The sequence below is a fragment of the Plectropomus leopardus genome, chromosome 11 (genome assembly GCF_026936395.1).
Source record: "Plectropomus leopardus strain MGB_pleo_1.0 chromosome 11, ASM2693639v1, whole genome shotgun sequence".
In the NCBI taxonomy this organism is placed as follows: Eukaryota; Metazoa; Chordata; class Actinopteri; order Perciformes; family Serranidae; genus Plectropomus; species Plectropomus leopardus.
The window spans coordinates 5,686,934-5,712,853 of NC_142186.1; the positions used below are offsets into that span (position 1 = coordinate 5,686,934).

The 25,920-nt window shown below is 38.5% G+C and overlaps 1 protein-coding gene across 2 annotated transcripts in view; it reads left to right on the forward strand.

Annotated features, from left to right (window-relative positions):
* LOC121945171 (neurocalcin-delta A) overlaps positions 1 to 24,834 on the forward strand; it is an 87,691-nt gene extending 62,857 nt beyond the window's left edge. For both annotated transcript variants that reach the window (XM_042489203.2, XM_042489204.2), the window contains 4 exons: positions 5,547 to 5,957; positions 17,586 to 17,691; positions 20,256 to 20,375; positions 22,025 to 24,834. In XM_042489203.2, the coding sequence (XP_042345137.1) occupies positions 5,580 to 5,957; positions 17,586 to 17,691; positions 20,256 to 20,353 (582 nt within the window). In that variant the 5' untranslated portion in view covers positions 5,547 to 5,579 and the 3' untranslated portion in view covers positions 20,354 to 20,375; positions 22,025 to 24,834. The remainder of the gene's footprint in view (positions 1 to 5,546; positions 5,958 to 17,585; positions 17,692 to 20,255; positions 20,376 to 22,024) is intronic.
* The last annotated feature ends 1,086 nt before the right edge of the window (positions 24,835 to 25,920 follow it).

Consider the following 25,920-nt stretch of genomic DNA (forward strand, 5'->3'; position numbering starts at 1 on the left):
CCAGCAGTATCCTCATTTGGCTGAGCATGTCATCAGGAGCATCAGAGTGGTTTCAGTGCTATGTTTATGTGTGTGCAAACTTATGTGTACAGACTGGAAATCGAGTGTATCATAACAGGTGAAAGGGCACAGCGGGTCAGTAAGTAGGGCTCTGTGAGTGTGTGAGTGTGTGCGTGTGTTTGTGCATGTAGTCTGTGTTATAGCTGTGGACAGGGTCATGGCTGTGGTTTCCATTAGTGAAAAGCCTGACGACAGAATGAATCACTCCAAGGGTCAGGTGCTAAAACAGAACCTTAAACAGGAGTCAGTACGCTAATTGGCATAAAGTCAAAGTTTTTTTTAAACTTTTTTCATCCAAACCTTCAGTTATAAAGTTTCCCCTGCCATTATAGCACACAGGACACCTCCTGCCCAAAACAAACATACCCAGAGGTCTCCGAATTAATTAACTCCATGTTTAAAAGCCTGGTACATAAATCTTTGATGCTCTTTCATAAAATGTTGACGGTATTAATATTATTTGGCTGCCTACTTTTTTTTGTTTGTGCCTCATGATTCAAAAGCATTTGGTAAAAGAAGAATAAAAGGAGAGCAGACAAACAGGATACACTAGAGAGAATGCAGATAAAACCCTCTGAAAGCCACGACTAATTAAAATGGTCTGAATAGCATCCGGAAATTGCAGCAAAAGACTTGGTGTATAGACTAGAACTCATTATTTCTTATTATGAACAATCTTGCATCCACATTCAGCTTTGGAATTGTGGATTTAGCCACATTAAGTGCGTGGCTCTCATGAATGACAGTTTTGGTATCAGTCCACCATTTTTCATACTAAAAAAAACGTATCTATCTGATGGATTGTTTTGAAAGCTTGTAAAGATATTCATCTTCCCAGGAGGATGAATCCCTTCAAATGTGGTGATCACTCATCTTCTCAGGTACCGCTTTTGAATGAAATGTCTCAACTATTGGAAAGATTGCCGTGACATTTGTTGCACACATTCAAGTCCTTTTGGGCAGCATCTTCCAAGGCTAAAACATGAGGTTTGTCACGAAAGTGCCAAAAAATGCAGTTCCTGGATGCCTCTTGAGGGTGGCTCCAAAAGTGAGTCAATTTCCCCACGTTAAAATGCCCAACTTTACAGCAAAAATAAACATGTTTATGCTAGTTATTTTTATTCAGCCCTTCTTTACTCCTTCTTTGTCCCATAGTGCTGCTACAGCGTTTCCTTTTTTTGTACCACTTTTCTATTTTTACACTGAATTAAACAATAGTGGCACCATGCTGCTCCAGTGTGCGATTTTAGGCAGCATGCTGTCATTGTGGAATCAAGTTGTCTAGTTGCCTTTCAAGTCTCCCTGTTTTGGGTTACATGCTTAACATATCTTTAAAATGACCTGCCAATCCTGCTGACTGTCCCATTGTCTATATGCCCCCCTTAACATGAGTATTCATAACTTGGGCGATCTCCCAATTTGTACTCTAGTTCCACCAGCAAGTCAAAACATCAGTTTGGCCAGGAATTTTTATGACCAAATACCAAAGCTAATTCCCATCAGCTGTGCTTTGTCTTTAGCACGCTTAGACTCTCTAACATGGTGAAACTGGTAAACATTTTACCTGCTAAACATAAGCAGTCATGTTAGCAGTGAGCTCAAAGCACAGTTGTGCTTAAGTAGAGCCACACAGAGCCGATAGCACGGCTGTAGATTTTTAGTCTTGCTAAACTTCTGTAAACATCTTAGCTTTTATTTAAGGATTATAGTAAGCATCTTTCCATGTGTAGCGTTATTATCTGGGCTAACTTTCACACGGCCTTGAGAGACTCTGTTCTCTCTTCTGTTACTCCGGGTTATCTTATTTTTATTGATATATGTGCACCCTGTTAAATTTTTGCTATCTACTTCTGCGTTATCTCCCCTTCCCACATTTTCAAATGTGCTGCTGTTTGAATGCTAAGCAGTTTTTTTGCTGTCTCAGTGTGGCCGTGCAAACACAAGTCTTTGATAGAAGTAAACAAAGGAGATTGTCAAACATAATTCCCTACAAAAATCATTCTTCCATTAATTTCACGTGCTACTCAAGTGACTGCTCCACTTAATTATGATTCTGTCCCACCCAGACATCAGAGCTGTTTTCATCATCATGTTTACCAAAGAGAAATAGATGCTGTTCTGTGGCGTTAACCGCCTGGCTGCTTATTTAACAGTGTTTTAAAGCATTAGAGCTTTTCCATCAGCCTCTGAGAGTAGATAATTCAACACTGATAAGTTATCACTTCTCAAATATCCTTGCTTACATTGTGGAATTCCTACTCTGCTGTAGCCTTGGTTGAACCTTGAGGCCAGGATATCTGTTTTTTAGTATGTACCGTGATATAACTTGATGTTGGAGGACTGAAAGTCAGAATTCTCTCCATTGGATTGGAATAGTAGACACTCTGGATGACTTTCTCACAAGGATTTCAGCACTGGTTATCATTTCCGATAGCCTAGTGCTATTCAAGGACTTTGCTATGTGGTTTTGAGTACACAAGTGACTCGTTTCCAGAGATTTTCCAAGTGAAGGCCATATCAAGGCTAACAGGGCATTGCACGGGGATGAATACATACTCTACATAAATACCAACAACCTAAACCTACAAGATAAAGTATGCAATGTAAATAACTGCATGTGCTGTTGTTTTCAAACCTGTTTGGTTCTTAAAGTTTTATTTTGATTGCATAAAGGCTTATGTCAGAACACATGCTGAAATATGAGCATGCACGTATATCCTCACATACAGAAAGAGAGCATGGTTTGAATATTTAGAACATAATCACACTGAGATCCGGAGCAGACACTTCCTGTTTGTGTCACCAAAAGGGCAGATAAAAAACAGACTCAGAACTCTTCCACTGTGGCTCCTCTCATTATTACTCTGTCTGTCACTCCATCTGTATGTCCATGTATCTGCTACATCCTCTGTCTCTGGATATTTCATATCTGTCAAGTGTCAGATGTTAGATAAATACATAAGACAGCATAGGAAAATCATACAAATAAAAACAGACAATATATGTATTATTATTATGATATTGTGAAAAAAAGAAAAACAATAGAATAGAAAATAGAATTTTAGTTTATTGGGATACTTTTTCTGTCATAGAGCAGTTTTATTTTGAAATATATATATTATTAAAACTTTTTCGAAAGTCTTTTTGCTGTTTAACAGTAGGGTTTGGCAATATGACAGTATACTGTGATGGTAGAAGTGTGTCCACCAGAGAGCTGTGGACACTATTTGGAGTGAACTATGTAGCAAATCATGGCTAAAATCTCATGTAATTTTGTGATTCTCGCGTGATCTCATGAATCCAGTTGCCTCATAATATAAAATGATTTAGGCATGCGTGGAGGAGGACAGTAAAGGTTTATAAACAGAAACTTTTGACACTTTAAATTGTTGTTCTCAGGAACCATACAGCCTTTAGTTTTATTGTTTATTTAGTCTTTTGTTTTTAATCCCCTTAACAAAGCAGACTCATGCTGTTCAGCCAAACACACTTTGTTTCCAAAATTGCCTAATATGTCCTCACATTTTAGGATATGCTAATAAAATATAGCATGAGACAGTCTTGAGTTTAAATATTTTACTCACTGTAAACATCATTCAAGTTTAATTGATAAAGAATACATACAGATACAGAGCTGATACAGAATGTATTCTGTGCTCCTGTCAAACATTGTGGGATACATTATCGTAAAGACTTAACTCTTGTTGTCTCATGTGAGGCAGTTGTTTTTTGTTTGTATGGAAACTCCAAGAAAATAATCAAATTTGATGAATTTAGGCCACTGCAAAGGCCTCAACCTGCATGGGGCATACACTCTACTAGGTTAGCTAGACGACGCCAAACTTTATGGTTATTTTAAACTATTTCTGAACTGATTTTCAGCACAAATATCATGTTGTGATATGTACTGTATATATACTGTAGTTCCTCTAATGGCCACTTAAGGCTGGCTCCAAAAGTGAGTCAATCTCTATGGACCCTCGTGTTCAACTTTACAGCAGAAATAAATGAAGTAACGGGGGGGTTGGGGGCAATTTGTTTATTACTCACCCGTACATTTTATTAATACTTTAATTTAAATTAACAGTCACACATACTTAAGGGCATGGACGAACCTTAGGTTTCAAAACAGGTGTCAACAAACCAATGGGTGACCTCAGCTACATCCTTTATTTATCGTCTTTGGTCATAGGCTATCTAGGAAAATAGATCTTTGAAACATTTAATAGTTTGTAGTCAAACAAGTAAATTTAGTCAAGCCCCATAAATCCAGTAAATTTGACATCTGTTTATTGAGGTATACATGTTTACATGAATATTGAAATTGACTGCAAACAGGGATTATAAAGCTTTATCCTGGTCATAAAGATCTATACTACAAACACTGATACACCCTTTCCTGGAAGAGGATTATAAAATTGCCTTTCAGGAGGTTATGAATCTGAATGATGTTTGCGTAGGGGCTCAGCTTAAATATCATTTGACTGCGCCACCTTTTCCTCCAAGTACAGTTAAACTGAGCGTAGTGTGTGTGTACAGAGATTTATAGACTAATTAAACCCATGATGGGCATATGGCTTGTGTGTACTCAGAGTACACAGGGCTGTTTTCCATGGAAAGTTCCAATAGTTTGTAAAAAGAGGGTGATTTTAGTCCTGATAAACGTCAGGTCTAAAGAGAAGGGTTGCTTCCATTTTTGGTTTTGTAAAGCCACTTGAGGACAGCAGCTGCAGAGTGTAGTCTGTGGTTATTTAACTGATGCATATATGAGATTCAGGCCAAAAAAAAAGAAAAAGCATACCATAATGGAGCCCATCACTGAACTCCCCTTAAAGAAGCATACAATATCGAAACACAAAACACGTATTTCAAAGGGTTGACTCTGCAGGTCATGGGAGTGCCTCTAACCACAGAAAAATCAAATGAAATTCCCTCATCCTTGATATTAGTAACATTTGCTGCAGGGAATCATGACAAGCAGGGGATTTTTTTCCCTGGTATTTTGTAACAGTAACAATATGATGCACTTTTTGTCCAAGAGCATCAGTCTGCCACCGTTACAGGTTGTACAATAAATCGTGTTTTCATTACTGTGCTTTTAAAACCTCATGGTGAATATTGTCAGTAGTCATTAGGACGAATGAGTGAGTTCGATTGTGTGAGTTCTTGTACCTTTAAACAGGTGAAATTATTATTGAAATCCAGGGTTCTGACACTGAATTTTTCCTACCCCCACATGTGCAAGCCTGTCTTAAAAACATCACTCAAAAACCTGTCCAAAAGATTAATTTAAAATTATACCACTAAGCCAATAATTCTGGTATTTAAAGTCTGTATATTTCACATGTTTGATGAACAATTATTGTCATCTCTGTCCTTTAGGTGGGACCAAGGAAATCAATAAAACTCTGTATTGCACTTTAAATGACGTCTTAAGTTTTATCCCATCCTAAAACCAAACCTTCTCTCCTCCCTTTGTCTCCCAGCTGTGAGCCAAGTGATTGACCAGACCTACAGACATGGGGAAGCAGAACAGCAAGCTCCGTCCGGAGGTGATGCAGGACCTCCTGGAGAGCACTGACTTCACCGAGCACGAGATCCAGGAGTGGTACAAGGGCTTCCTGAGGGACTGCCCCAGCGGGAACCTCTCCATGGAGGAGTTCAAGAAGATCTACGGCAACTTCTTCCCCTATGGAGACGCTTCGAAGTTTGCAGAGCACGTCTTTCGCACATTTGATGCCAATGGTGACGGGACAATAGACTTCCGGGAGTTTATCATCGCACTAAGTGTGACGTCACGTGGCAAGCTTGAGCAGAAGTTGAAATGGGCATTCAGCATGTACGATTTGGACGGAAACGGGTACATCAGTAAAGCTGAGATGCTGGAGATTGTTCAGGTGAGTGTGCATGGAGGCAGATAGACATGTTGGGCTGTTTTCGTATAGACATTTCATATTGACCAAAGAAGATCACAGTGTCTAAAATACCAAAAAGTGCAAAAATAGAACAGAAGATTACTTTAAAAGGAAAAAAGTTTCTCTTACATGTTAGTGTTGTCGGGGCAGTTAGTTCAGAGTTAATATCCATCAGGTGACTCACACACTCACTGTTACATTAGCCAGGGCAGTGATTGTTAAACATTTGTATTAACAAGACTGCCACTGTGTCCATAACACACTATTTGTGAGAGTAGGAAGAACAAGGCTGGCATTTTAAGGACAGGATACTCAACAGGGATACTCAACCTGCTTTACTTGGGGCCTGCTTGTATCAAATGACAGGAGCCCAGGAAATAGCCCCATACACATTTCTTAAATTTGAGGAAATTTCTAGGATTTTAGAATATTTTTTAGGATTTTAGGATGTTTCTGGGACTTAAGGATATTTTTAGAAATTTGAAGACATTTCTAAGATTTTATGGCGGTTCTAGGATTTTGGGACGTTTACAGAATTTTAGGACATTTTTCGGATTTTAGCACATTTCTAGGATTTTGGGATATTTCTAAGAATTTTAGGACGTTTGTAGAATTTTAGAATGTTTTTAGGATTTCAGGGAATTTCAGGGATTCTAGGACTTTTCTTGGATTTTAGGATGCTTTTAGTATTTCAGGACGTTTTCGGTTAGCTAGGACCTCTGTCGGGGGTTGTAGGTATCCTCTACTGGCACTTTTTATGATAAACAAGCTCTGTTTTTTTAACTGTCTTATGCCCTCTGGCACCTATGTAAACTAAAAGTACAAAAACAGTTCCCAGTGTGAATCACTTTTGTTTTTATTGTGGGGGGGGGTAACCTATCCGGGGCCAGATTTGGCTCACAGAACATAAGTTGAGTATCGCTGACATAGAGCTTTGCTCCACACAGGGAGTAAGCACTTACAGACATGGAGCTAGACGTGCCGCCATCTAATGCATGATTTCTTAGAAATATTTCATTCTTTATTTACTGCCAGTATCTGAATGTCAGTGGACCTAAAATATGCAATTAGATATTAAGATTAATGGAATGAAAGCAGTTTTGGAGTCATTCGGGAATCATTAGCTCTACTTCTTAAATGTGGCTTCTAGTCTAACATAGAAAGGAAGAAGATGGATTTTCCATCTGCTCTGCACCTTTATGTTCCACAAATGGAAGCTTAGCCTAATCCATGTCTGTTAAAACACCTACTGTGTGGTGTATATGCTCCTATGTTTAAAGGTTATCTGTCTGTCTTACAGCTGTATTAAGTCTTTCACTATTGTGTTTATGTATGTAGGTTTTAGCGTGAGCATTAGTCTATTTTGTAAAGCCTACTTGGTTTGCTTTATAGTTGCCAAAAACAGTCTAATGCTGGAAAGATGATGAAGGACATTTATATTAAATCCCCTGACAGTGTTAAAAGTCCTGCATGACACCCTGTTGTTGGGCATTAAGGTAATGGAGGTAAATGTCAACTAAAATGCTCAGGAGGCTTTCAAACATTTTAACAAAGCTACAGATGGTTACTTTAATATGAATATTTTTTTTGTCAAATTTGCTGAAACTTCAGTACATCCACATAGCAATATATGAGACAGATATTCTTTGAAAAAAAAAATCCTGTTTATCCACTTCCTCGTAGTGTTTCTAATGGCATTTGCAAGAATCCAACGCGGTTGAGGAAAAACAACCAATCAGAGCCGAGGAATGGTTTTTCAGGACTGATATAAATTATTAATAGTTAATGAGACCAATAATATTTGGAACCAATATGCATTTACAATAAAATTCTAAATCTTTCTGTCAATATTTAGAATTAGAAATATAAAAAAACTCCAACAAAAAACTTAGTTTAAATGCCTTTAGCAAATGTTAGATCAAGACTGAAATGTTTAACATCATAAACAGCAAGTTCCCAGCAAAGTCAAATCACAATTTAAATACAAAATGAATGGATAAAAAAAAGCTCCCTGAGGTTTTAAAAAATAAAAGTTCCCCCCATGCTGACACTTTCTTTGCAGTTAAATTAATAATTTAATACATTTTATTGCCAATATCTGCCCCAATAATCACCAGGCTGATAGTCTGTCACCCGTTATTGTGAATTGCTTAAACTGTCAAACTAGTCAGCTTTAATCAAATCCGAATCAAGATTGTGTCACTGCAGTACCTATTTCTCACTTCAAATAATTTCAGAAATTTTTTTTAGTGTACTGTTAAGCTGTAAGAGTCCTGACACACCAAGTCGACAGTCGGTCATTGGTCAAAGTCGGGCTATTTTCGAGCATCTGTCACCCTTTTTTTGCTATGCATCCCAAACCCTTGGCCCTCTTAAGTGCTTTGTTTCAGCTCAACTGTCAGGTGGCTCACAAACTTTCTCATTTTAAAGCTGAACAGTACACTCAAATATGTCTCTGAAAACATTTGATATGAGAAATAGGCAACACAGACACAGAATCTTTATATATATTTGATCCGTGCTGCCTAGTTTGACAGTTCGACTGCAGCTCCTGTCTGACTCATGTACAGGTCTGATATAGTGACAGTTTCAGCAAATATGACAAAAGTAATTTTTTATAAAGTTACCAACTGTTGCTTTAACGTCATATTTTTTATTATAAAAACCGATTTAAACTAACATAACGTTGTAGTTGGGCGCAAACCTTGTGTCTCCACATTTCACTATTTTCATTTTTCTCCATAAATTAATTTTATTGGTCCCCCTCTATTTTTATTAGTGGGTTCATCTCTCTCAACCAATGAAATCTATTTAAAAAGCTTGTGACTAAACCTGTCTCCACTGGATCCTTTTAAAAACACAGTATAGCAATTTTGAGATAGGAGGTTAACGCCCAACTGCAGCGATAGGCAGTTTGAGGAACCGTTGTCATTTTGAAATGAGAGTTATAGTGTATTTTCAGATTTGAATTTATTCCCATTGTTAGTTTCTTTGGGGTGTTCAGTAGTTTTGCTTTAGGATTATAGTATAACAACTGGAAACGTTTTCTGGGTTCAGCAGCAGGGCACAGCTCACCTTTAAAAGAGAAAACGGAGGGAAAAGAAGGAGCAGGGTGGCATTTCCTGCACAAGACTTCCTCATGTAAACAGACTATTACAGCTGCACACACACACTACATCTGTGTGTGTGTGTGTGTGTGTGTGTGTGTGTGTGTGTGTGTGTGTGAGCGTGTGTGAGCGTGTGTGTGCGTGTGAGAGAGCGTGAGAGTGTTAGACCTCTTCACTCATTTTCATTTTTACTTCCTCCACATAGATGTAATAGCAGCTGGTCCCTCTTAAGTTTGAACTGGTTTCACTTCTAGTTGAGCAGATTTCTGAATTTTAGAGACAATATTTCTCTGTGATGTATGTTAAGTTGTGTCTCATTTTCTTTTGCCACTCAGCCGCAGAGAAAGTAAAGTGGACTTTTTAAGTTAATTTGCATTTTAGTATTGACATCCAGTAGTTGTTGTGTTCTCCCACAACCACCAGGCTCCATCTGTGAGTGAGGTAGAGCCCAAAACGCCCTTGCAATCCCACTAACTGATCATTAGCTATAGTACAATACACTTCACTTCAGAATTTTGACCGAAAAGAGGAGGTACATCACTATGACAACTGCCAATGGATGCCAAGAAACACAGAGTAACGTGGGGTAGAGAAAACAAACTACAAGGTTTTAAAACAGCTGTTTTAGAATATTTTTTTGTTAGTCATAAATTGATGTATCACATGTATTGAATGTGATTGTAATTTGCTGCAGACAGTGTGACCAAAAATATAAGTTCACCCTCACTCAACAAATCAAAAAACAGGCTCTTATGAAGGGAATCTGGAGACTCCCTGTGCACCAAAGGAGTGTATTGTACTGGCTAGAATGTTCTTTACTGTACTTACTGTAAAATTTACCATCTGCTGCTTATCTCGGAAGGTAAGACACACTTAAAGACTGTGTCTTTGGTTACTTATTTTGTGTGTTAATACAGCCAATCACACATTACACTCCGTTATTGAAATTTGACTAAATTGTTGTTAATGTGTCCACAGTATAATCTTAATCAAAAACTGATAGCAATATTTATAGTGGTGCTGATATATACAAATATATGTAAAAGGCTCAGTAATCTCCTCTGCATATTTCTAAAATACACAATCATGTATTTAAAGATTAATACAAATTAGCTATTATTTATCCAACATAAAGTTAAACATGCAGCCTAAATATCATTGCTAACGATACTTTAGGTAGCTGTGAATGTTGGTCTTTCTTGTCCCAATGCCAGGCAAATCTGTCAAATCAAACTTAGTGGAATGGGCCGATTCAAATGTTTGTACCGATCCAAGCCTACTGTGTTGGCCATAAAACCAAAACAGTGAGTTAAAGATGCTAAAAAACAAACCTGGAGCTCAGAGGAAGTGTAGTCGCATTATAATTCTTTGTGGGTTTGTCACTCTGAGCCAACCCATTTGCAATACACTTAATTATTTTATCCACTGTTATCCAAAAAAAGGTTGATCATAGCAACAACCAGCAACAACTTTTGTCAGATTTTCTTCTCCTCCTTGTTAAAACTTATCAGTGCCTTTCCCACAGTAACATCACAGAGCTTGGGTTGGTATTTCGAATTCTAGTTTCTCTACGCATACTCTGAATCACTGATGGTGTCAGTTTAGTAACGATAGTTTAGCTCATCCAGCCAACTTCTTTGATCAATTTCATGATAGCCACAATCCCAGCGAGTGTGAATCTGTAACGCCTCATATTTGCCCATGTATCATCACCTCAAGGTTAAATCAGCCTTCTTACCTCAAGACCGCAGTGATTCAGACTTCAGCTTGTCACCAGACGACACAAACCCTGTGCCCACTTTCCATTAAAAGGTGTTGCTCTTCCCAAGGACAAAAGAATAGAAGGCAATGACTCAGACGCTCATGTCTGGCTGTCTGTAGGACTCATCCATTGAAGTGAATAAGACGAGAAGAGTGTTGAAAAGTTGATAGATCTGCTTTTAATGAGGGAATGGGTGTGAGTGTGACTTTTTAGTTCATTTCTTTGTGTGTATGTGGCAGTTGTTAATTAGCTGAAGTTTGTTAAGGGCTCAGAAATGTTGTCCTCTTCAACCACGCACAAAAAAACAGTATTAAAGTTCTAACTAAAGTTTGATTGTGGCTTTTGAAATGTGGCAGCAGGAGCTCTATGTTTTACATAGTTTTAAATCAGACAATGCCATTCCTTTGCATTGCTAAAGCGCAGTTTTACAAAGAGCCCAGGGCCATATCAGTTTCTCTCTCTCACTGTCTCAGACTCACACAGAAGCATTAATACATACACGCAGTGTTCATCTACCCTCATGTCTGTCTTTTTTGTCCGTCTCTGGTTTTGGCTGGCTAACTCTCCCGGTTCAAAGCCACCCACCTCTGCAGGCTGAAGAGAAAAGTTTTCAGGTAGCACTGACTTCTGCTACTAACTGCTGAAGTTAAAATGATGCCTGAGCTCAAAGTCTTTGAGTAAAGTCTGCAGTTTAGTGTGATCACAGTATTCGCTTTAGGCGTTTTCAGAGGGCAGATTGGCCTGTGGATCTTATAAAGCTAAATCCATTCATTTTGAATTGCGTACATGGGTCAGGGTCGTGATGGTAGCAGACTGAGCAAAGAAGCCCAGATTTACAAACCTTCTCTGCCTAAAGGCAACATTCACAAGCTTCAGTGCTGATGCGTCAGTGTTGCTGCTGATGTAGCGCTGGTTCAGTTCAGGTTATCAGAAGTGCGAATTAAGTGGTGAGTGAACTTTCCTGTTTCACATTAGTGACCTTTATCATACACAGTATTAGCATTGTTTGTGGCCTGGCTTCAAGGATGGACATTTCATTCGATCTGGCCACCACTCCAGTTTCAAACTCAAATCTGAAATACTGAAATAATAACAACTATTGCATTGAAGTTTTGTACACACAAAATTCCTAGAACCATCATGAGGTTGGCATTTATGGTTGTGAGTGAAATTTTGCAACAACTCTTAGATAGATGGATAGAGTTGTGATATTTGATGCAGACCTTCATGTCCCCCTCAGCATCAATTGTAGTAACTTTGTTAATCCCCCACTTCATATAAATCAGTGAAATAAAATAAATTACCTCTGTTAATAAAGAAACACATGTGGGATGCAAACTATCCGACAATTACGGCAAACTAAAATTACTATCATTCTAAATAGGGATGTAAATGGAAAAATTGTTAATCTGTTAATCGCAGAGAATATTTTTGAAGGGTTACTAGTCTTCAGCTATTTCACTGTGCACCACTTGGGTCTGGTATGTGCTAGCTAGCAGCGCCACTCATTCGGTGAGTCCCACGAGTAACTCTATCCCAGTCCAACATTGTTGCTGTGGAAACATTGTGCCCATCCTCTGGACTCCCCCCAGCTTTGCCCCACTGAGTAAGCAGCTCAATTTTGAGTCATAAAACCTCACAGCCTTGTTGACTTTGTTATCACTGTTACCACCGTTAGCAGTGTCAGCACGGCTAGTGGTGCCAACATAGTTAACTATGCTTATGGAGTAACTAAACCCCCAAACCACTTTTTTAATTTGAAAAGCAGTATAAATGGGTGTTTAGTAGTGTTGCTGATTGATTCAGGTCCAATTGACATTTAAGTGCAAAGTACTAAATGTCCATATTTTTTCTATATGATAAATATGCATAGGGACTGCCCTCTAAAAGTTCAAACCTGCTATTGCAATTAAATTTTGCTCTTGGCTGATCCCAGTGGCAGGAGCCCGCTTTTCTCATCAACTGAGCCCCCATCACTGCCCCATCACCACCCTCTCACCAACCGTGTACTTTCTGTGTTTGCAAGGGACAGGGAGGTGCTGTGGATCGAGAGGCTGCATGATTGGGTGACTAGGCGTGTCGCCCCCCCCCATCAGCCCTGCCAATTTTTGAGACTTTTTACACATTCCAGGGAGGAGGCACTCAAGCCAAAAGTTGGGCATTTAGTTACACTTTAAGGGGTTTTATGGTCAAAATCAAACCACTTACTCACCTGAGCGACCTGGAGAAGACCAGAGGATGGCCACAATGTTTCCACAGCAGCACATTCTGCCACCAGGGCAGCGTTACCAGCTGCCAAATGAGCAGTCCTGATAACTAGCTAATATTAGCTCCCACTCAACCTGCATGGTGAGTACTTCAGAGTGGCAAAGGAATGAGGAGAGACTGGAGGGTGGGCAGCAGGGATGTTTCCACATGTTAACGCAGCTAGCAGGCTGTCTGTCAGCAAAGGCAACAGAATTTTTTTTTTAAGGTCAAGACATTTACGTCTTAAAATATTAAAATTTCCCCACCTCGAAATAGAGGCACTTTGAAATGCATGGGTGATGCCCAATGGAAATCAAAACAAACAGAAACTGACATCCCATTTATGACAAAGAGCAAAAATGTTAAATGCAAAGACATGATTTGCATCCAAAATCGAACAAATTATGTTTCTGTAAATGTGATTTTACTGTTTTAGTAGTGATTTAACACCATTGTTCTCTCTGCAAGGAATATTGACCACCTCAACAGCATTATGGTCATCATCACTTGCAAATACTTTATCCCGGAGCCTGCTATCCCACCCACAGTGGTTTCTGTGTTTTCTATTCACAGACCTCCATTCGCCGTGGTGAGGGAGCTCTGCGGCTCTCTCCAGCTAGCTAATGGTCTCTCCTGCAGAGAGTGTGTAAATGCTGGTGATGCTCATAATTAGCCTTGCTGTGGGAGTAATTGAATGAGATGGATCGCAGCCAGCCTGCCTCATCTTCTTCAGATAATAACCAAAACCGAACTCGGGGAGAAGGATAAAAGTGTCTCATCCACTCACCAATAGTTGATATCTACCCTCTGTCGACCTTTCATCTGAAACAGGGAGTTATCAGCAGAGCGGACGGGCACAGAGGGAAGTTCATTGTCTGTATTGGCAAAAACAGAGGGAGAGAGCATTCATACTGGTAATTAAGTGAGACTGAAGAGAATAGCAGGTTTGATGAATAGATCACTGCTCAGGCGGATAAAGTCGCCATGGGAAACGTATTCATCTTTTGTGTGAGGGTGAGGGGAGGCGCTGCATGCACGTTGTGTATGTGTGCTTATTACGGCAGGACAACTCAAACGGTGCTCAGCTATCTCTGTCCGCACAAATAAGTCTCAACAAGTGAACAGCCCCCCTCACTCTTTCCATCGGTGTCGCTCTTAAACTCTGACTCTTTCTGTTATTTGATGTGTTTGAGGTGCAAAGGGGAGCTTATAACATTTATGCGATGATGCTTTCCTCCTCACTCTCATTCATAAGTGGCCAGGTAATAGTTCTGGCTTCGTAGCTATTTTTTTTTTCCTCTGTGTTCTCACTTTAAGTGTGGCTCAGGCTGTTTCCAGCTCTACGGGAGACTATGTTGTTTTCTTGTTTGGACGCTCCCTGGAGAATAAAAAAAAAGCGTTTTTTTCTCATTGTGGCGTTCCGATTATAGAATTGTCTGTCTAAAATGTAGACAATACATCTGTGCAAGAAAAAAAAACAACAAAGGATGACTAGGAGGTTTATATTATTTAATTTGTGAGAGACATAAAGAGGAATCCCTAGGTGGAGGTGAGAGGGGAGCTGGAGACAGACAATCAGCCCAGGAGGGACACACCAGCTGGCATGGTGTCATGTGTGAAGAAAAAACAGATAGAAAGACACAGCCAATTAAGACAAAGGTTGAGGTTTGTGGCTACAGGGGAAGAAAGGATCAAACCTCAATAGCACTGGCTTTACTTTTAGTGCAGGAGAGTTACTCTGCCTGATATTTCAACCACCTCAGGCGTGCAAACTAAAGACTGACTGTTAAAGGATGACACTGGTGTTCTGTATATTTCTAACTCTCAACAAATCTCATGACAAGACCCAAATGTGTTAGTCTGTTTCTCAATGCTCTCTGACTTCTCTGTCCTGTCCTTGCCACTCAGACGTAGATTTGCTTCGATTTATTTAATTATAAAAATACTTTTTTTAAAAATGTATTTATAGAAGTGCCTTATTTAATCTTCCTTATAACCAAAATTTTTTAAATGTTATTATAAAAGTAGTGTATTCAACTTTATTATGTTACAGTACAGTAGTTACTTTATTTAACTTTGTACTTTGGTAGTTGGTATTAGTTTAAAGGGTATCAAAAATATCAAGATGTATATCGTGTTTCGGGATATAACCTTAAAATATTGCGATATTATTTAAAGCCATATCATTCAGCCCTAGTTCATAGTAATGAAGGAGCATGTCACCCAGTGCAACAAGGTGGCTCACTGATGTGTTTTTAATGTTTTTCGGAAAACATTTGTCCAAAAATCATTGGCCTAGAGGAAGAAGAAGAAAATTCCTCTTTCTTTTTGGCTCTAACTGTTCTCACATCAGCACTGTGTGTATATGGGAATATATGAGAGGGCTCTAAGCTCCAGATCGTTTCACTTCTTATTGGTTGCTTGTAATTTTAGGATTTACAAATTTAAGCTTATTCCACTGCGTTGCTCTGGATTAGACCAGCAGCTAAATCCCCAAAATGTAATATTGGCTAAATGCACTAAACACTCACAGCAGTTTGAAGGATTTTGATTAATAACAGACCCAGCTGCAAACTGAAACCAAGACTGATATTAAGTGTGGCTGCTGCTGGTTCCTCAGCTCCTCAGTGACCCAGGAGCTGAGCCGCCCTGCTACCATGTAATCGCAGGCATAACCAGCACCTATTTAAAGCTCGCCCTGCACTGTAATCACAATCAGCACTCCTCTGTTCACATGTCAGCTCCCATTCCCCTCAAATCCGCCCCCTTATTAGAGACTGGGAGAGTGGGCTGTGATTTCACTGTTTACTGCCAAACAGGCTGCAATGCAACACAGAAGAGAGGAGACACAACACTGATAAATAGTCTGAGGGATTGTGTATGTGCACCCCTCGTTACCTAAACCACCGAAATGTAATCACACAACAGTGAAGCAGCCTCTGGAGTCTCCTCTCTGGAGACTGGACCAGGGACGCACCTACCAGATGTATTTGTGCTGATATCAGCGCAGATGCTGCCTTATGGGAACAAGTCATTTTTGAAAAAACTTCCATGAATTGCAAAAAAAGTTTTTACGGTGACATGACGTGGTATTTCAGGCGACTGGGAAAAGCCATATTTTACAAAACTGCAATGGAAACACTATTTTGGCTTTTATAGGTCATATGATGCTATGGCTATGCACTTGTCAGTAGGAACTGGCTCCCTCATGATGCAGCAGGCGCTCCAAGAGGTGTTACTGCATCATATGACTCTTCAAAAGTTAAGCAGATCATTCTGAGTTTTTTAATCCACAATTCCTCTGAAGTCGTGGACGATCACCTCCCAGAAATCCCTTATAAGTGGCTGCTCCTACTTATAAGGGACTTGCCTTTTCATTATCACATGGAAATAATGACAGCTAGTGCGGTGGCTGCACTAGAAATAAAGCTGCGGATGTTTTGAACATCCATCGCCATGCTTCTTAGAATGTTATCGCCAGAGGAGAAGTCACATAATATCAATCAATGGAAACACAGTCATCTCGCAACTGTGTTTTAATGGCATTACGAAAATATCGCAGATCTGTGGAAAATCATACATTTTTAATTTAACCTTCACGCAGTTGGAAAGTGTCTTGAGATGCACTTTTTCTTTTACAAGACAAATCTGGCCAAAATGGCAGCATAGATTATTTAACACACAATCTCAGGAAAACCAAAGTCATTTAATTTCTAACATTCACATATAGCAACAGCACACTAAAAGAGGATGTGAGAGGCATTACTATTTACAAAGTTTTTCATTAAGACAGCATTTATAGTTGAAGTCTGTCTTGCAAATCATTATCCATTGAGTCTAATACTTTCAAACTGAGCCAGTCTGCTTCATCAGACTGTGTGGGTGTGTATGATCTGATCTGGCAACATACTCAAACAACCCCGCAACTGTCATCACATTCTCATTCAAATGTTTCTAAATTCACAATTGGTGCACGGAAGTACATGACATCACCTTCTAACCAGTAAGAAGAGCTCAGATGACCAACAAAAAAAGGAAAAGAAGAAAGAAAGAAAGAAATCGTGTTTGTGGAATAAACAGGACTGCTTTAACATTGGCAGAAAATAGCCTGTTTGTTTCAGCATTCCCATTGCTGAGTAAGAAGTTTACTGAGAAAATAAGGTTATCAAGTCCTTTGAAATGATCTATCTCAAGGGTCTTGGATATTAGTCAGAGAAAGCTTTTTACAGAATACAGAGGTAGACAAAAAGTTCATCTTCCTCCTTATTTTCAGTTAAGTCCATCCACCGTTCAAACATTCAAAATATTGGAAAAAAAATGAATGGCAGCAAAATCTCATGTGTAGTTTGATACAGTAAGACAGCCATGGACATTTGCAGAGTTGTGACATTCCTTGAGGCAATCTGTTGGTACTACAATACCTTTAGTTTAGAAAATAAAGGGTTTAGAAATGCATGGATTTATTATTGATTTTGTGACCTCTCTTGTGTGCAGGCGATCTATAAGATGGTGTCCTCTGTGATGAAGATGCCTGAGGACGAGTCGACACCTGAGAAGAGGACAGAGAAGATCTTCAGGCAGATGGACACCAACAGAGACGGTAGGCCAACCTCATCTGCTCCTTTTTTGAGTAGTTTCACTTCACTTTGCTTTAACAGTAGACGGTGGTAAAAAAAAATGGCATCTGACTTTAAAACAGCTTACAGCTTGTAAGTCAAGAAAATTGCTTTGTGTACCTGCTATAACTCTAAAATAAACATCTGCATGAGGTCCATATGGATTCTGTTTAACCCTTTGAAACGTGGGCGAATAGGCTTCATTTCTTTCAAAAACATGAAAAGAAGTACATGAGCAATTTAAGAGGAAATGACCGAGACATTAGCAAGAAATTAGTAAAAAGTACAAGCAAATTACCTAAAAATTAGCAAAAAAACAAAAAACACTAAACCAAAAAAAATAAACAAACAACAAACAAAGCAGACAAAAAAAATGACAAAGAAAAAAATATAACAATTCTGAATCATTTTAAATATGATAAATCATTATATGGTAATTGTAAGTATTGTTCTCCAGACATTTTTTCCTATTTAAAATAATAATAACAATAACATTTTTTTCTCTACTAATTTCTTGCAATTTGCAGGGCATTTCTTGTCAAATTGGTCATTGTTTCCCCCCATGTTTTAGAAGAAAATCAAACCAATTTGCTCATGGTCCAGGGGTTTAAATACTTGTGAAAAGCGTCTGAATGTAGCACATGGAAAATTACATCAATCCAAGTTTCAAAGGGTTAAATTGAAACCTGCTGGAACTGGTGTATTTATGGGTCAATTGATTGGTTCCAGTGAAATGGGACACAGCAGGTATTTAAATTGCAAATGTTTTGAACAGCTTGTCACGGCCACCTGGTTAGCTGGCGGGCAGCTGTTGTCATTGTACGCAGAGGCCTGGCTCTCTGTAGCAGAGGCACTTGTAGAGCCCTCCAGGATGAAGCAGCAGTTCATTGACAACAGAACTCACACCTGACCTGCCGTTTCAGTCACACACAACACACTTCAGCCTCACACAATTGCACAGTACATACTCGGAGAGCGCATTCATACAGCGTAAACACTCCAGAGCAACAGGAGGAACAGAAGCAAGACGAGAGGAACAGAGAGATGGACAGTGAGGAATTAGTGAGCAGTGTGGGTAGAAAGAGAAGACACAGCAAAAGAGGAGTGGGTTGGAAAAGAGAGAGAGGAGCGGGGAGGAAAGTGACAGCAGAACAAAGACAGCAACACAGAGCGAGAAAGTGTGCTGACCTGGACATGGAAAATGTGCTGTCTTTCTTTTCTAATGAGAATCATGAGCAGCGAGCGAGTCTTAGAGAGGCATCTTGAGTCTGTTTCAAGTGTGAGAGAGAAGAGCTGCTTCAACACCGCCACCTGTTGGTGAGAAATGAAACATCATCAGGATGCACTGATGCAGCTTGCGAAGGCTCTGAAGAGATAACAGTCACAAAGAATCACATGTAATTCACACTGAAATGTGTGCTTTGTTGTCATCTCACTAATAATCTCTCAAAATCCTTAACTAGGTTGAACCCAATTGACAAATCCCAGCCACTCCATGCTGAATGTTCGAAGTGAATGGGTATAAGATCATCTAAAGCGTTCTACAGCGTTGCCTGTCACAACATGAGGGAGCTTATAGAGTATGAGTCACGTTTTACAGCACAATGAGTAACCCAGCTGATTAGACCCAACAGGGACACAGGAGCTAAAACACAGTAAATGCTGCTTTCTGAACCAAATGTGTCTTCCAGTTATGCACTGCAATGTTGCCCTTTGCTGATGTTATCCCCCCTCTCCCTCCCCCTTTTTACACTACAGCTGTCTTATCAAATAAAGGCATTAAAAATAATCTTTTAAAAAAGAGAAGTCTTTATGTTCACTATAAAACAGTAAATAGTATTTGTTGTAAATTAGTACTGTATATGTCTTGTACATAACATTGCAGGAAAGGTTTTTTCTTCTTAATTTAAAGTAAAATTTTGGCGATCTTACTTCAGTTTTAGTAAGGATGTGCATTATTATACAACTAGTCGATTGAAAGTTGCTGTCCTCGCTAGTCGGCACTGGATATACTAATTTGTTAACTTTTTTTTTAATTTTATTTTTTCATTTTATTTTATTTATTCATTTATTTATTTATTGTATTTTTGTATATTTGCAATTTGCAATTGTGTTCACCCATTGAAAATTTCATAATAACTGGCAACATTTCCTGAAGATGTATTTTCCAAAAATGTCATAATTGAATCAATAATAATCATGTCACAGTGCAGTGCCACACATATCAGTGTCATTTAAAATACGGTTTGGTGATTGAAAACTCTGATAAACAATTTCCAGTAGATCGTATAAAATACACAATAATTTTTCAGACATTGAACCTAATTGGTTCAGTCATTCTCAATTGTTTTTTTTTTGTGTGTTTCTTACTTTTAGACTAGTCAGCTGGCCAATGTTTAAACTTGAATTTAAACGCCAGGGAAATTAGTAATTCATAAATTCCTAGATCTTACCTGTCTTTGCTCTGAGCTCCAATACTGTCCCTTTTTTGCTATGTACTGCAGTAGAATTTACAAAAACATAATTTATCCTTTTGTATATGTTTTAGGTAAGCTGTCTCTGGAGGAGTTCATCAAAGGCGCAAAGAGCGACCCCTCCATCGTCCGTCTGTTGCAGTGTGACCCCAGCAGCGCCGGACAGTTCTAAAGCCGAGGCATCAACACAACCTGTAAGGCTCACACTCAGCTCAGAATGAAAGTTAAACTTTTTGCAAACAGTTAGGTGAGAGTTACTTAAAGTGCGCTGGTGTTTCAGCCAGTTTCAGAGCGTGCCATTAGTGTGAGGGCTGAGGTTCAGCCGCCTCGGGAACAAAGGTGTTTCTCCTACGATCAGTCGTGCCTCGCAGGCAGTGAACAGGCCTGCTGGAGGCAGGATTCGCAGGCTGCGTGCACCGTGCTGGACGTGGGATGGGTCATCCACGATGTCACAGGCTGGGTGACTATTTGTAGTTCATGGATAGATATTAGAGAATCTGTAGGAGGTGGCCTGTTTTTTGTTGGGTTTTTTTGGAGCAGTTTTTGAAGGTGTTGATGCTCTTAAGATGCTTCTTATTTTTAAAGCCCCCGTGTGTAGGATTCACCAATTTTTGAAGTACCATCTTTGTTGGCAGTCTTGTAGAGAACCTCTTTGTTTTCTTAAAATTTAAACTCTTTCCTAAAGATTTTAACTTTTAACTGGATTTGTGCTGCCTCTTCATGGGTTCTTATGGCACTTGTAGAGGTCATGTGCAGTCAACAAGCATCTCTTAATTTTTGTGACTCTGAACCCGAGGTTACAGCAGCTCTTGATGAACTTTGTAAGCGCAGTCAGATGGTGCAGTGTGTAACAGGAACATAACCTCTTCCTGCGCTATAGAAATATTCTGGAGCGTCCATCAGAGCGACTGATCTTAATAACGTTTTATGACGATAGGAAAACCTCGGGCTGTGGGATATGGAGAGAATCAAATGTCACAGTATGTTTGATAAAGTACTCTATTTGGAAAGATTTACACAATTTAATTTTTGATAAATAATCATCAGTGATGTGAATATAATAACTAAGTGGGTAAAGCCAAATAGAACAACTACAAAAGTCTTTACTGTAATGCAGCCTTTCAAACCAGGAAAAGGCAACACTTACAATATTAGGATAGATAGATAGAGAGAGAGAGAGAGAGAGAAAGACCATCTCAGGAAAATCCCAACAAGTAGTTACAAGGTTTGCTTGTTGTTTTGGTTATTATTATTAATATATGATCACTGCGTTTTTTGCAGTTTATTTTATTGTTGTTTTATTGCTGCCTTGTTTTCAATCTGTTGCTTGTCTGAAAAGCACTTTGCAACCCTGTTAAGAAAATGTATTATTATTATTGTTGTTGGTATTATTAGTAGTAGTGGTATTATTGTGAAACTCCCTCGTCATTCTGTCCGTTTTTTGTCATGAATCATAAATGTAATATGTCAGGTCATTTATTTTTAAAATACTTTTCTATTCTGAATAAAATTTGAGGTGTGTGCGTCAATGAAACAGTAATTCTGATTATTATGATTATATATTTAAAACTAGATTACAGGAAAAAAAATAGAGATATTTTTATTATTTATATTATTATTTTTAATTTATTTCATTTTATCCCTTTTTCAGGTCATTTCCTATTTTTCTCTTGTCACTTTTCTTTCTTTTTGCTAGTTTCAGGTCACATTCTTGCAACTTTTTATTAATTTCTTGCTAATTGTGGTGTCATTTCTTGTTAAGCTGCTTATTTGCTCAGGTTTCAAAGGGTTAATTACGACTCCTGTGATAATCATGACTTGACTTTTATCCATCTCCTCGCAGTGCTTCTTTGGGTGACTCCAAATGCCCATAACTCTCCACTATGGAGCAGACTGATGATGAAGAATGACAAGCTGATGACGATGAAGAAGACAGGCCTTCAACATGCACTGAGGACATCAAAGACGGGCACGGGAGCCAAATTCTCCAGTTTACGCCCCCCATGAGCTGTTTATCTAAACCCTCCTAACCCAAACAAAGACTGAACCTGAAGACTCTCCCAAACCTTCATCAGGTTATCCACTCCCACTGATTGTAGTTGACCAAGGACCCCTCAGTTCTCCTCTAGGCACGTCAGAGTATAGCGAAGGTCTACAGTAGGTTGTATATATACAGTATAAACTGGAGTCTCTGTATCAGTGTCTTTGCTTGGCTCTCTGTGCCCCTCGAAGGCTCCAGCCAGAGCGACAGAGCCTCCATCACTCTAACGTGTATCATAGACAGAGCGTGTGCATGAGACAAGAGAGAGAGCGACATAATGGTGTTGAATAACGGGACAAACTGTAGGTAAGATTATTTAATCCGCAGAGAGGACTTGTGAAGTTCGTCCTTCACTCCAAACGAGTACCGCTTTTAGTTTTCCTCTTTTCTACTGTGAGAATGTGTACGTGTGTTTGTGCATTTTGCAAACTTGATAGACTTTGTTTCATATTTTGTGCTGGGACAAAAAAAAAAATTTAAAAATAACATGAACTTGTAATATTATGCTACTATGCATACGCGCCCTAAATCGGTAGTTTGTGAAGTCACTGATGTAATGAAGAAGGAAACCCTTTATCCATCATCTGTTCCAGTGCTTTTTCATATCGGTAAGAATTTGACAGAGAGAGAGTTTCAGAGTGGCAGTGTGTTGCTCCGCTCCAGGTTTAGTAAAATAGAAACTAGTCTTTAAAAGTATTTGTGTAGATATTTTAAAGTGCACCGAAATTTGTAAAGCAAATTCAGATCATTAAAAAAAAAAAAACAAATGGTTTATTTAAGCTACTGCAGGATGTCAAGCATGCAAAGCAGTTTCTTTTTTTGGCATTTACTCTGTGAAGAGTAGACTCACACTTCTTCACGCTCACTTTTTGATGTTTTTAAATACAGCATGTTTGGGTGCAGGGGTGCATAGGATCAATAACACATATGCATGTGACTTGGCGCATGTGTGTGTTTTTTGTACGTTTATGGATATCAGTGGCTAAACAGCCAGTCGCCCATCCAGCTCTGTGCTCGCTTCTGTACGTTAGTATTGTCATGATTAGTGCTACCAGTGGTCAGTGTTATTGACAGCGTACGGACTGCCGAAGCTGACACATCGTATGGATCACATGAGTAACTTCATGGACGGAAACAAAGACCAACACGCACAACAATCAATAAATAGACACACTTTTTAATGGGGATGCTGGGTAGTCAGAGCTGAGAGCCTTTTTTCTGTTTCATTTGAGCTTAATAATGAAATCATCACACAGCTGTATTTATATCAGGGCCAAACATACACAGAGAGGACTGAATTCTGCAGCAACAGTCTCAGTTCACAAGCAAATAGCATGTATCCCCTTTATGATATTTCATAAAATGAGTGATGTTCTCTTGGTCACACATTATTTGAAGTGCTGGCCCCCCACTATTAAGAACAATGACATTAATTTAAACGTCTGACCTCCTTTCCTTCTTTCTTTTCTTCATTCTGCTGTCAAAGAAAAGTGAAAAAAAGCTCTCCATGATGTTTTTAAAGGGGAATGCCTCCTAAATTAAGAATTCCAATATGTTATTTCCATTAGTGAGAAAGTTTAATCAATATTTGTGAACATGAGCTCTCTCTCAAAGCCAGAAACCAGAGAAATAAGTCTCAAACTTTGTGATGGAGTATAAAGTCTGGAGCTGCGTCATAGACAATAAGCAGGTTTCAATTACAGATTTGTGCAAAACTTAAGCCATATTTTTGAAAAGTTGACTGTATATCTTTAAACAATACAGTTATGGCTGAAAATGACAAACAAGTTTGCCAATTTCACGTCTTCGCATTTGAAATGAATTGCCAGTTTTCTACTGAGAAGTAATTGTTGTTGGTAATGCAACTTCTCTGTGTCCGTTTATTTCATCTCAGTGTCATCATAACATCTTCCTCAGTTCATCGTTTGCTGAGTAGCACCAGACTTTATACTCAGCACTTTCAGCACTCCTGGTTTTGAATTTGGGAGAGAGTTGCTCATTTTTATGAATATTTTTGTACTGTCTTAGACCATAATAATAACGTACAAATTATGAAAATGGGCGTACTTCCCCTTTAAAAAAAGTTCAACCAGGACCAATGTGCCCCTCACCTGAATGTACCTGAGCCCTCCCCGGGGCAGACACAAGCCGTTTGAGTTATTGCATTATTCTCCAATTGGAAAAGCTTTGAATGTTTTACTAAATAACTGCTGTTTTATTGTGAAGAAGAGAAAAAAAGATGCAGACAAACAAACCAAGAATTACAACTGCTGCAACAATACCGTCACCATGTGTTGCTTTTATGTATTTTTCTGATTTTTGTTTTCTTTTTTTTTTTAAAAAAAAAAAAAAAAGCTATGTCAGGTGTTACATTTCTGTTAAGACACAAAATAGAATCTTGTGGTCAAGTGCCAAATAAAAACAAAACAGTATTGTATAAATTTATACTGTACAATTGTTATCTGTTGAACAAACTGTTTGTAATTGTTGCATTTTGTAGGTTTTGTATGGTATCCTGTATTTAGTGACTGCAGTTTTGGAAACACAGGATTCTGTTTTTTGGTCAACTTTAAAAGGCAAGAATTAAATTTACAATTTATTGTGTGCAAGCATTTATGTGGTGTCTGTTTAATTGTAATACTGTGGTTTTAGTAATGGTTTGACCCATACAGTTGAACCTGTATTAGCTTATTGCAGATATATTGTATCACATATGTGTACAACAAGAAATATCAGTATAGAAATGATGTTAACGATAATTTGTCGTGTCCCTCAAAACACACACACACACACACATATGTATATATAGCGTAGTGGCTAAAAATTCTTGTAAGTTTTGAATATCGATGTGGGTATTGGCCTCAAAAATCCAGTAACATTAAGGTTCTAGTTTTAGTAATGTTGAAATCTGGTCAATAATTCCAAAAGGCTCATAAAAATAGTGAGAAATGTTTATATCCTGTTGAGTATGGCTAGGAGAGGCATGTTAACATGAGTCCCGAATAGGAGGGCTGTACTTGATTTTAGTGGCACCATATGGGGGAGAAAAATTAGGACAATTATTTATTTATTTATTATTATTATTTTAATTAATATTTATTGAATTTTAGTTTGTGTATACAGCCACAAGTTCCATTCATATTAACTTGTGGATTTATTTCCATAATCACAGATAGAAAGAAAAACTATCACATCAATTTCTTCCATTTTTTTATTGATAACATTTTCTCCCACTCTGGGCAGGAAGGCCATTTTTTCCATAGTATATATGTCTCTTATAATTTCTAACCAATTTTTCATAGGAGTTCAGTCTTGTACCAGTTCCTTGCTGTCTTGCTTGTGATCAATAACGTCATCTATCATTACCTATCATTATCCATGTTACAATCATTTTCATTTCCAAGCTAAATACTTTTGCATTCCTTAGAATTCCCAGAATTGGTGTAATTTGTGACATTTTCAGACAATTTGTGTGTGGTTTGCTTTCCTATATATTTCCAACATAATTGTGAATCAAAAGTTAGGAGGAATCTAAGGACCCGTGACTGATAGGGGACCTGGAATACTAAAACATAAAGAGTTTTTTTTAACATAGAAAATTATTAACCTACTATAATTAACAGAGGATTTTATTTTGAATTTGCTATTTTATACAAACAGTTTCTTTTCTTGTTTTTGGCGACAAAAGAAAAAGTAAA